Source organism: Trifolium pratense, linkage group LG2 (genome assembly GCF_020283565.1).
Source record: "Trifolium pratense cultivar HEN17-A07 linkage group LG2, ARS_RC_1.1, whole genome shotgun sequence".
Lineage (NCBI taxonomy): Eukaryota > Viridiplantae > Streptophyta > Magnoliopsida > Fabales > Fabaceae > Trifolium > Trifolium pratense.
Genome location: NC_060060.1, coordinates 4,652,395 through 4,664,247, shown reverse-complemented (window position 1 = coordinate 4,664,247; position 11,853 = coordinate 4,652,395). Strand labels below are relative to the sequence as shown.

Sequence of the window (11,853 nt, the reverse complement as noted above, 5' to 3'; positions counted from 1 at the left end):
CTTTCTTTTTAGCTTCCTTAAAAAAACTGAATGAACACATTTTGTGTATATTTATTTTACACCTAAATCGATAAAAATGATCTAATATTTCATGTTATATCAAATTATCAACAAAACTGAGGTGTAGTAAGGTGACTTGCAGAATATAGAGTTGTTATTGATTGACAGTGTAAAATAATTTTATATGCATATTTTTTTTATCTAGCATATTCCTTATTTCTTAAAGTAATTATTATTTTGGTAATATATTTATTTTATTTATTTATAAATTAGAAAGTATTAATAAATTTATTAAACAAATATATATATTTTTATAAAAATAAAGTTTAACAGATAATTGTATATAAAAAAAAAATTTAACAGATAATTACAAAACCTCTTAAATGAAATCAATAATAAATAGTTTTTTTGTTGATGACAAAATTTAAACACTTTTCTCAAAAAGAAATTCGGGGAAACAAGACGAGTCAATATGAAAATAGTATTTAAAGATACTAGCTGAGTCAATATGAATTTTCTTATTTTTTTTTGAAAAAGCTAAAATGAGATATATTACCACAACACTCTCCTCAGTACAAGACGTGTCAAGATAGACTACAAAAGTTTACAAAGAGTCATAGAAATAGAATCATAAACAAATCATACAAAATCCAAACAAATCATAGGACTAGACCACCAGCTATGATAGTTATAAGCTAACGTAACACTCGTCGGTTTTAACCACCTAAAAGAGAAAAGCTTGATCTTGTCCAACAAAATATGAGGCATATCAATTGGTATACCAATTGAATTTTCTCATACCTAAAACCTTTATTATCGATGTTTTTAAAGTTTAACAAATAAAAATAATCATTATAATAATAAAAAAAACAATGGTTCACAAACTCTAATTCAATCAATAAAAATATCTAAATTATTAGATCAGACGTCGTAATCGAAATTTGAACCTCAATTTCATTATTTTTTTTTATGATGAAGCCCCAATACAACTTTGTGTGTGATTCTATCTTAAAAAAATATAAATAAAAACAATGATATTTATGCTACCTCTTAAATGAAATGAAAAATGAACAAACCTTTATTAATGCCAAAATTCAGGGGAAAATTAAACACCACTACTTTAAGCACTAAGAAGAGGATAAAGTTATTTATCTTTAGGCTCTTGCTAAAGTTCCCGGGTATTCTTTTAATATTTAATTTAAAAAAAAAATTTTATTCAAAAAGTTAAATACTACAATTTGTAATGTGTTGACTTTAAGCATTCCGATAAAAAATTTACTATTTAAGAGTGATCCGGAACACTATTTAGCATTTGCATTATCTTTATCTAGATCTCATCAACACACACCTCAATGTCAAAATCTCAACCGTTGGATCATATCCTCAATAAAACCAAACAAAGAAATCCACATTTTCATATAAAATAAAACTTTATAATTAAATTTCGTCATCATTATGAATGACCCTTCACCAGCTCAACAAAGAAGCTGGTGCTGATGAGAAAAAAACCCATTGATTTTCCGAATACCCTTTTAAATAAAGCATCGATTTTTATCAACAAGAACAAGAATCAATAACTGGGTTGTGAAGAAAAATTGAAGAAAAATAATGGGTAGTTGTGGGTCTAAACCTAAAGTTTCTGATGATCTTAAAGTGAAAAAGATTAATAATAATCATAATCATCGGAGAAAAAGAAGAAGAATTCTCAGAAGACGTGTTTCTTCTCATAAGATTGAAGCTAATGTTGCTCATACAAATTCTGGTTTACAAACTTCAAATCGTGCTTCAGGTATTTACTTCAAATTTTCAATTTTTTTGATCCAATGATACCCTTTATTTTAATTATTCTAGTTTATATGAAACAGGGTTTAATTAATTCTGTTATATTTAATTGGGTGGAAAAAAATTGAGTTGAAATTTATGATTTTGGAAGAGAAAAAAAAAATTAATGTGGATTTATTTGATTGAGATTGAAGTTATGCTAATTATCTGTTTTTCAGATGCTGCTTGGTTTGATTCTACTTCAGCCTTGGATTCTGAATGTGATGATGAATTTTATAGTGTTTATGATGGTATGTAGGTTTTTATTTTTATTTTTTATGAAATGTATTTATTTGAGAATATGTGATGAATTTGTTTAATTTTATTTACCTACTAGAATGACTGTAGATTTATGATATTTGTTGTTTAATTTTATTTTACTGCTAGCATGACTGTAGATTTATGATATTTGTATAAAATATATATTTATTTGAGCATATCATGGTTTGAGTTTATTCAAGCTTCATGGTATGAGTTTATTAGTCTAATTCATGTCATGATCCTTGATATTGTGGATATTGCGGAGAATTATAGTCAAATACGGCTGATCCAGCCTCTATTATGGAGGCGACATCAAAACCTTGATGTCCTAATCACGGATGCAAACATTTTTATAAAAACCCTAATTTTTTTTGTTGATTTTGTATTTGGTGATCACCAACAACAGAAACTAAGAGTGCACCTTATTGTGGTAGAAATTCTGCTTTGAAGATTACTAGGCGTAAAGTTAAAAAATATATATTTTTCTGCGTTGAAATAAGATAGTTCTTGAGCTGAGTTAATTATGTTTTCGACAGGAGAAATTTCTGCAAGTCATGCTGATGAGATTGGAGAGGAAAGAAGACTAACTCCTGATCATTGTGGGATTCTACCAAATAATTGTTTGCCTTGCCTTTCTTCTTCCAATGCCCCTACCGTTGAGAAGAAACGGCCATTGAGTCCTGAAACACTGAGTTCCCGTAGAAAGTCGCTTTCTAAACTGTCATTCAAGTGGAGGGAAGGGCCTTCTGACATGGCATCACGTGAGTGAAGTCAATATTTTTTTGTCTTCGAACTTTTCTTTATGCTTATGTTATTTTCAGTGTTGTCAAATAGAAGTTATAGCTGAACTTTCCGTAGCGGAATTTGAACAAATTGCTATTGTTCTGTGATAATCTATTTAGTACAAAGTGTTGTTAAATAGTGGATATAGCAGCGTTGTAGCAATGTTTGTAGCATAGTGGAATTATTACAATCCGTGATTGACATAACTGCTATTTTCTGCAATCCGTGATTGACATAACCGGTTCTTTTGTATTTTAGTGTAATTATTACAATTTACTTTAGAATGACTTTGAAAGTGATGATAGATGTTGGCTTATGATTGAGCTCGTTTTACTTCTCAGGCCGAGTTGACAACAAAGTAAAGCTCTTCGTGTCAAGCTTGTTGTAATTTTTATCATGAGCTTCTGAGTTTTTAGATGTTTGGTACTAGTTCTGTTTATGGTTTTTCTTGTTACTGATTATTGACTTATCTTTTGTTTCAGTTTCCCCTAAGGCATTCAAACAAAAATTAGTCGCAGGTTCGACTATTCCATTTTGTCCAATAGAGAAACAAACCCCCGGTTCTTGGTCACCACTTGAGCCAAGTTCCTTCAGAGTTCGAGGAAAAAATTACTTGAGGTATGTACTAGATGCTTACTTTGAACTAACTTTCTTTCGCGGATTGATCCTGTTGTTGGCAATGTTTCAAAAACCAAGCAGCCAGTTCAACTGGTTGATTTGGCCAGTTCTCCGATTGGTTTGGTCCTGGTTGTATTACAGTTTAGTTGAATCCAGGTTGAACTAGGTTGAACCGTGGTTGGTTCATAGGTTCCACCTGCTTTTATTCTTTATCGGTCCCGGTTGAACCAATTGAACCATGACCTGGAGGTCTCTCTGGTTCGGTCTTTAAAAACATTGGTCACGTAGAGGTCATTATCATTAAATAATCAAACATTGTTCCATTTTTTATAGTTTATATAATTTATTGTTGCATGGTTTGCAGAGATAAGAAGAAAGAATTTGCTCCAAGCGGTGCTGCTTTCTATCCCCTCGGTGCTGACCTGTTTTTGTCTCCGCGAAAAATTGATCATATAGCTCGCTTTGTACAAATTCCTGCAATAAATGTACCAGGGGACATCCCTTCTATTCTCGTTGTAAATATTCAGGTAACTGCACGTTTTCTTGTTCAGATGATATTTGAACTTGAAAGTGAATTTCTCATCCTTATATGAGTAGCTACTTTTTATTCACAATTTTGTATCTTATGCACTGAAAATTGTAAAGGTGGAATAAACATCTTCACATGGACTTTTTTCATGACGATTTTCACATATTTATGTTCTTTGAAATGCAGATACCGTTATATCCTGCCACAATATTCCAGAGTGAAAATGACGGTGAAGGAATGAATGTGGTTTTGTACTTCAAATTATCTGAAAAATATTCTAAAGATCTTTCAGACCAATTTCGAGAAAATATCACTGTAAGTTTGCAGAATATGCTCTTGTGCCTTTTTTACTCGATTATTTTGCATCGACATGTTAAAGATGTTGCTTCTATAACTGTGTGATTATGCTGTAGACACTTCATTAACAAGCGTGTTTGTTCTTTTTGTTTCTTGACAGAAAATGATCAACGATGAAGTGGAGAGAGTTAAAGGCTTTCCTATGGATTCAATTGCGCCATTTAGAGATCGATTAAAAATTTTAGGCAGAGTGGTGAATGTGGAGAATCTTAATTTAAGCGCGACCGAAAAGAAGCTGATGAATGCTTACAATGAAAAACCTGTTCTTTCACGTCCTCAACATGAGTTTTACTTGGTAAATACACCAACACATCATAGTTTCATTGAATTATTGTCAGAATCATATATCAGAAAATATATTTCACTTATTGTTTATGGAGCTATAAGCATTTTTAGAAGCTCATATAGATATTGGTTTACGCACTCACTTTTATATGCAAATTTGCTTATATTCTGGTGTTTGCGGTGCACCTGTCTTTAATTGGTGCATCAGTATGCCATGTTTTGGTTGGACAATTTTTAAGTTTGATTAAAACATTTATCAATCTGACGATCATAACTGTTATGAAGTACTGACACAAACACCAAACACAACATTGGCACGTCCGCAATAGTAATAATTTGAGAAAATGGAATAATTTAATGTTTCGGCAGTTTTGTCAAATAGCCGGTATAGCAACACTACAGTGCTCTAGCTTAGCAGAATTTTAACAAACCGTCATTGTTCTGCAATACCTGATTTAGTAAGAAGTGTTGTCAAATAACTGCTATAGTAGTGCTGTACCACTGCGTCGTAGCAGAATTTGAACAAACTGCTATTTTTTTGCGATCTGCGATTGACAACACTGTGTCAGGCACACTTTTAATCTGAAGTTGTCGGTGCTACACATGAAGTATACCAGTGTGCTTAGCGGCAGCTTGTTAGCAAATTAATGTTCTCCATCTCTAGTGTACTCAAGTTATCTTTGAAAATTTTTAACCTGTCAAATAGGTTCTTATTCTGAAGCTCATTTTTTTCACAGGGAGAAAACTATCTTGAGATAGATTTGGATGTGCACAGATTTAGCTATATTGCAAGAAAAGGATTTGAGGGCTTCATAGAAAGACTGAAGCTATGTAACCTGGATTTTGGTCTGACAATTCAGGTAATTTATCTTATCATTTTATTGGCAACATGAACTTAATACAAACTTTAGGCTGCGTTTGGATTGACTTATGAACAGCTTATTTGGGCTTATCTATAGACATAAGCATTTTGTCAAGAGTGTTTGTGAGAACTTATGAAAATAGTTTACAACTTATATAAAAACAACAGTTTAACAAAAATTTCTCATAACATATACACGAGTACTTCTATGATAAGCTCTTAGGGCCTGTTTGGATTGACTTATTTGAGTTTATCTACTGACATAAGCACTTGTTAGACAATTTGAGAGAGTTTATGGAAACAACTTATGACATGTCCATAAGCTGTTTTTGGCTTATGAAAAACAGCTCATAACTTACATGAAAACAGTTCAACTCTATTTTATCTTTCGTTATACAAATAGCTTATACATAAGCATTTATACGATAAGCTCTTCTCCTATAAGCGTTTAAGTAAGTTGTTTATCCAAGTACGGTCTTAGCCTGCATTTGGGTTGCTTATGAACAACAATTTATTTAAACTTATCTACCGACACAAGTATTTGTTAGTCTTTTGAGAGACTTTACGAAAATAGGTTACACCTTATATAAAAACAGTTTAACTATATTTTCTCTTTGCTTATTGATATAACTAATACATAAGCGCTTAATTAAGATATTTATCAAAACAAATTTTACTATGGAATTTTATCATATTCTAGTTAATGATATATACTTTCTATGCATTTTGATGATACAGGGAAACAAGCCAGAAGACTTGCCAGAACACTTATTATGTGCAATTCGGTTGAATAAAATTGACCACAGCAGTTTCAACCAAATTGGCCTTTAAATTTAAGTTTTTTTTGAACAAGGCCTTTAAATTTAAGTTAAAGCTTAAACATAAAAGAGCTTTAAGCTTAATGCAATTTTTATAATCACTATATTATAAGGATATAAGGATGTTAATCATAGAATATTTTGAGCTGAGATTCTGTGGCTAACTGCCATGTATGTATGTATGTATCTTTGAACTTTCTTGATTCATTGATGTAAAAGTTGTAGAATGTATAGTGATGAGAATGAGAATAATAATTAATTAAATTCAAGAAGAAAAAGAATATTAAATTAAATTACTCAACAATCTGATTTTATTAGCCAACATTCAAGTGACACAAGCAAACTTTGCAGTTTAAAAATATAAATATAATGAAAAATATTCCAATTGACTTGAGTCACAAGTCACAACATATACAAATCTAGTGATTATCTTCATTCTTCACAATGCACTTACTCTTTTTTTTTCATCTTTAATCTTCTTTCTTCCATATTCATAACTATAGGGTTTAATGTATCCATTCAGAGTTTGGTCAAAATTCCTAGGACTAGATTAACACATTTTAGCATTTTATGCTCAAGAGCTAATCCTAATTATATATGGTTCATACTCTTAGCATTGACTATTGGATCAATCTGATGATTGAGTATCTCCGATTCATTAAATTGATCCAACGACAAACATTGTATGTATATATTTGAAAAAACTAACACATTGTATCGTCTGAAAATATACTTTTGAAAATGTTTTTATAAACGCGGAGGTTAAAAATAGTCTCAAAACCAAATCATTTTAGAAATTGTTCTTCTCATTTTAGAAAATATTCTTCTCTCGTGTTTTCAGAATCCCCTAAATCCTACCGGAAGTTATCTTTTGACAATGTACTTCAAATATAGGCCTAGATCATTTGTACAGACAGGCTTTTAGGGTGCTAAGATCCAAAGTCGAGAGGGAAACAGCCCAGGTTTGTTTGGAGCAACATAAAAAGTTAGAAAAACAATCTCTGTTGTTTATGAAGCAAGTCATTTCGACCAAAGTAATAAATAAATAAAATATGAAGCAAGTCATGAACAATTAATTAGTTTTTTTTTTATCTTTTTCTATAAAAAATAAATAGATTTTTGTCTTTATTCATTCTTTTGCATTTGTTTTTTCTCCTTTTCTTCCCAGCTCATCATGCTCCATATTCTTTTTACATATATTATCCATATTTTATGCCCATACAAGCATTGCAACATCTCTTTTATTCATTTGTGAATTGATGCTTGATTTTTCCAAAAGGGTATATTTGATTTTTTTCACTTTTTTTTTTCCTTCTTATTTTTCCTTTGTGACCATTTTCAACATTGCCTTTTGATGAATCTAGATAAAAACATAAGCAGAAAGAACAACAACAATAAGATCATGTAAGAACATGTATATTAAATTTAAAATAATGAAAAAACATTGTTCATTAAAAAAGGAACAATGAATGGCTGACATATTTGCATAACATGAAAATAAAAATAAAAAATAAAAAAAAAAAAAAATGACAAAATGTACCTTAAATTTATAGTAGAGAATAATTATAATCAATTCTTAATTGTTGGAGAACTCATACATCTTCCAAAGATGGAAGATAGAAAACTTCTTTGCACCTTATTTTGATTTTTTGTTGAAGGTTGTGAATGTGGTACAATTTCATTTTCATACATTCTTCTTCCTACCACAATTTGTGACACATTTTCTTCCTTGAGTTGACTTTTCCTTGGTGAAGGATTGACATTTCCTTTTGGTTCCATGAATATGCTATCTTGCCATATCCGACCGGACGATCCTTGTCGTCGAAATGAACATGAAGATCTTTGCAATGTGTTCATTGTTGAATAAATTATTTCCTTGTTTTTCTTGATATGTTTGTGTAACAATTTTTCTTCAATAAGTATTTTCAATTGATTGCTTAAAAAAATAAGTATTTTCAATTGATCATATAAGTCTTTTTGATTTGGAGAGAGAAATTGGGTAAAGTTGTGGACAGATAATTTTTTTGTTTGGTTATAAGAATATGGTTATGATTCATTTAGCTTGTTAATCCAAATATAGTAAATAGATTTCTATAATTAAGTCTAATCTGTAATCTGTAAAATTTGATTGATTCATGATAGTTGCAACTGTTGGAATGCAACAATATGATGCTATATTTTAGGATGTTGAATATTAACATAAAACAATTATAACCACAAATTTAGATCTTAGCTCATCTTTTGCAGCCAACATGTATAGTCCATGATATGAGAGACTCACACTTAAAAGAGAATATTTTTGAAGTTTAAATATGAGTGACTATTCTCACATCGGTTATGAATGAACCAAATGAACAAAATATAAAATAGGTAACTCACATGTAAAATGCCTTAAAGTTTTGAGTGAAGATACAGTATCAAAGGTCTTAAGAATCATGATTATTAGTTCGTTCTTACTCCCGGTCCCCTATTTTTAGTAAGTCTCATAAAATTATTAAGCCTTAAAATTATTTTAGTTATTTGGAAAACAAAACAAAACATGATTAAAAGAACTAATACAAGTTGGTTCCACAATAAAGCTTCTAATTCAACCAAACAAAAATCAAAGGTACATTTTATTCCAAAAAGAAAATCACACACAAAAATGTTTAATCACACCTCCACATCAAATATAAAATCACACCTTCAAATAATTATTCACTACCAAGAAACACCCTTATAAAGAAACTAAATCATAACAAAAAATAAAATGCAACACCTAATTGAGTCCAACAATGTGTGACACAATCACTTAATAATCAAAAGAACCATCCAATAATTCAGGAAATGCTGCCCTTATCTCATTATCCTTGTCCAAAATGCCATCCACAAATGACTTCCCTGAAAATGATTTTCCTTCACATTGCTTATTAACTTTATATTCTTTACTTGCAACACAAGCAACACCTTCCAAACTTTCATTTGAACCACCTTGCTTATCATTTCCATTACCATTGAAATTGTTTTTATTATTATTGGAAATTTCACCTTCATTTTGCATTAAACCTCCTGAGAGGCTCAATGACGACATTACCCTTTGTATGTCAGTTTGTTGAATATTTTGAATTTCTTGCCACACAAAAGGGTCGTCATTTTGAAGAAACTCACTCCAATCAAAGTTAGAATTAGAACTAATTTGAGCTAGCGAAATCGGCGAGCTTAACCTTGTTAAATTAGAGGAACATGAAGATGAGCTTGAAGATGCAACTTCACTTAACATATTTTGTTGTTGGAAATTATCTTGGTTTATGAATTGGTGATATTGAACTTGTTCATTTTGCAATGAATATTGAATTTGTTCCTCTTTTGTGTGTTCCATAATTGAATTATTATTGACATAATTCATTTGGCTTTGAGTGGTTGTTGATGTGAGGCTATTAATGCTTCCTAAGTCAGAAAGTACTTGTGAAACTGACTTATGAGTTACTGGATCAATTCCCATTTTCATAAGCTTCTTTCTTAATTTTGTGTTCCAATAATTCTTGACATCATTGTCTGTTCTTCCAGGTAGTCTTTTTGCAATTAAAGACCATCTACATTAATTAAAAAATATATTATTGTAATGAGATTTTAAATTAGGTGAATGCATAGAAGAAAAAAGTGTTTATAGTTGGTTATAGCAAGTTTGAGATTCATGTCAAAGTTAATATTAAACAAATAATTGCATAAAGTTTTGTCATGTTAAATTTTAGAGTTTCTTTTCTCACCCCCAAGTTTTTTAAAAAAGGGGAAAAAAATGTTTTATGTTTTAAAGTATACTTCCGACAAGATTATCGAAAGTCTTTTACTCCGACAAGATTATCGAATGTCTTTTACTCCAACAAGATTATCGAGACCCTTTTGAAGTGACTTTAGGAGGTGCGAAAAGAAATAAGGCTAGACAAACCCTTATTTTAAACCTTGAACTCGCCCTACTTAGCTGTTAGCTCCCCTTTCATGATTTCTTCACTCAGAAGACTCACCTAATTTTAGGCCTCACATTACTTTCGGGGGACCCCGATTTTATTATTTTACCAAGACTACTAACTATACAGAAAACTAAATTTAAAACTTGCATTTTTTTAATGTGATCGGATGGATATAAACAATCTGGATATTAAATCTCATTAAAACATACAAATTTCCATTTTAAATGAAGAAAATATGTACAGGGAAAATGCAGTTAAAACATACAAATTTGATGTAAGATTCTTGCACAACATATATGTGTAAGTTTGTTACACTAAAATACATAGATCTTACTCTAAAGCCATTTTGAATCATACATTTTTAGTTACTGTCACATTTCATATTTATTTTATACAAAAATAATTTGGTTGCATAAAGTGAAACATGAACAAGAATATAAACAATTGAACATACCTGCTTCCTATAGCTGCATGAAGGGTAATAATAAGCTCTTCTTCTTGAGGTGTAAAACTATCATGCTTCAGATCAGGTCTTAAATAATTGGTCCATCTTAGCCTACAACTCTTACCACACCTATTCAGCCCTGAAAACAAGTTCAAGAAACAAAAATTTAAATTACAGCACACAATCGCATTATAAAAGATTTTGAGATCTTTGCAACGGTATCACAATCACAATTTGACCGCATCGGGTGCATTTTACTGCTATATATAGGTTTGCAACTTCTACCGCAGTTTAAAATCGACAGTTTAAGCAAACTTGTTTTGTCTATTTGAAATTGACTCGTAGACTAGTATGAATTTTTCTTTTTGGTACATAGACTAGTATGAATTTACTTCATCAAAATAATATTTAGGTAATACACTAAGAAATGCATTAATTATTCAAAATTTCAACTAAATTATAAATAAAAAAACTAACATGAGCAATATCAAGTTAACAAAGAATAAAAGGAGCCAAATGTGAATAATGGATGAATTTTTTTAAAAAAAATAGAATCTTTTTTATAAAATTTCTACATGAATAAACTCAGTTTCAACTAAGGTCTCAAGTTTGATTTTTTCTGGTGCAAATTTAGATGGGTTAATTTAGCTTCTTAACAAAAAATTAACTCATTTTCATTTCTGACTTTACTAAAAATTAAGTTTACAATCAATCAAGTCAATTCAAAATTGATATCTAGACTCTATGAATTAACTCGCGATTTTGACAATTTTTTTAAAAATTATGTTTCTAAATAAATTTAAAAATCATGTTTTCTGAATTGAGGAAAAAGAAACCTGCTATCTTTGGAACCAAAGTCCAATTTCCAATTCCATGTTTGGCTACATAAGCAAGAATTTTAGCATCTTCTTCAGGAGTCCATAAACCCCTTTTCACATTGGATTTATCACAACATGGAGGCCTTCCCATTTGTATGAAATGAGAAGAAAAAATGACAAAAAAAAAGGAAAAATGAAAATATTTTGAGAAGAAAGAGTTAGTGAATTATGAAATTGTTGATGCAAAGTGCATTGAAATGAAAGCTAAGTTTTAAAGTAGTGAAATGAGGCTAATGTTTAAGATATGAA

General features: G+C 30.3%; 2 protein-coding genes across 2 annotated transcripts; one reads left to right on the top strand and one right to left on the bottom strand.

Moving 5' to 3' along the window:
* The first annotated feature begins 1,421 nt into the window (after positions 1-1,421).
* On the top strand, positions 1,422-6,612 carry LOC123906463. The gene is made up of 9 exons (XM_045956375.1): positions 1,422-1,789; positions 2,001-2,072; positions 2,619-2,843; positions 3,348-3,483; positions 3,848-4,010; positions 4,199-4,327; positions 4,470-4,664; positions 5,392-5,514; positions 6,255-6,612. Exons 1-9 carry the CDS (start codon positions 1,609-1,611, stop codon positions 6,345-6,347), a joined length of 1,317 nt encoding a protein of 438 aa, XP_045812331.1. The 5' UTR covers positions 1,422-1,608; the 3' UTR covers positions 6,348-6,612.
* Positions 6,613-8,998: 2,386 nt separating this feature from the next.
* Positions 8,999-11,695, bottom strand: LOC123906460 (transcription factor MYB35). Its single transcript, XM_045956373.1, has 3 exons — positions 11,563-11,695; positions 10,736-10,865; positions 8,999-9,906 (listed from the first exon to the last, which is right to left on the bottom strand). The coding sequence occupies exons 1-3, from the start codon at positions 11,693-11,695 to the stop codon at positions 9,126-9,128; spliced, it is 1,044 nt and encodes a 347-aa protein (XP_045812329.1). The 3' UTR covers positions 8,999-9,125.
* Between the last annotated feature and the right edge of the window lie 158 nt (positions 11,696-11,853).

Bases quoted from the DNA above. Each gene is read 5' to 3' on its own strand.
- LOC123906463 (XM_045956375.1), top strand. From the start codon at position 1,609: ATGGGTAGTTGTGGGTCTAAACCTAAAGTTTCTGATGATCTTAAAGTG. The intron at 3,484-3,847 runs GTATGTACTAGA...CATGGTTTGCAG, and splicing joins CGAGGAAAAAATTACTTGAG to AGATAAGAAGAAAGAATTTG. The intron at 4,665-5,391 runs GTAAATACACCA...TTTTTTTCACAG, and splicing joins CTCAACATGAGTTTTACTTG to GGAGAAAACTATCTTGAGAT.
- LOC123906460 (XM_045956373.1), bottom strand. From the start codon at position 11,695: ATGGGAAGGCCTCCATGTTGTGATAAATCCAATGTGAAAAGGGGTTTA. The intron at 10,866-11,562 runs GTTTCTTTTTCC...ACTTGTTTTCAG, and splicing joins TTTGGTTCCAAAGATAGCAG to GGCTGAATAGGTGTGGTAAG. The intron at 9,907-10,735 runs GTATGTTCAATT...TAATTAATGTAG, and splicing joins CATGCAGCTATAGGAAGCAG to ATGGTCTTTAATTGCAAAAA.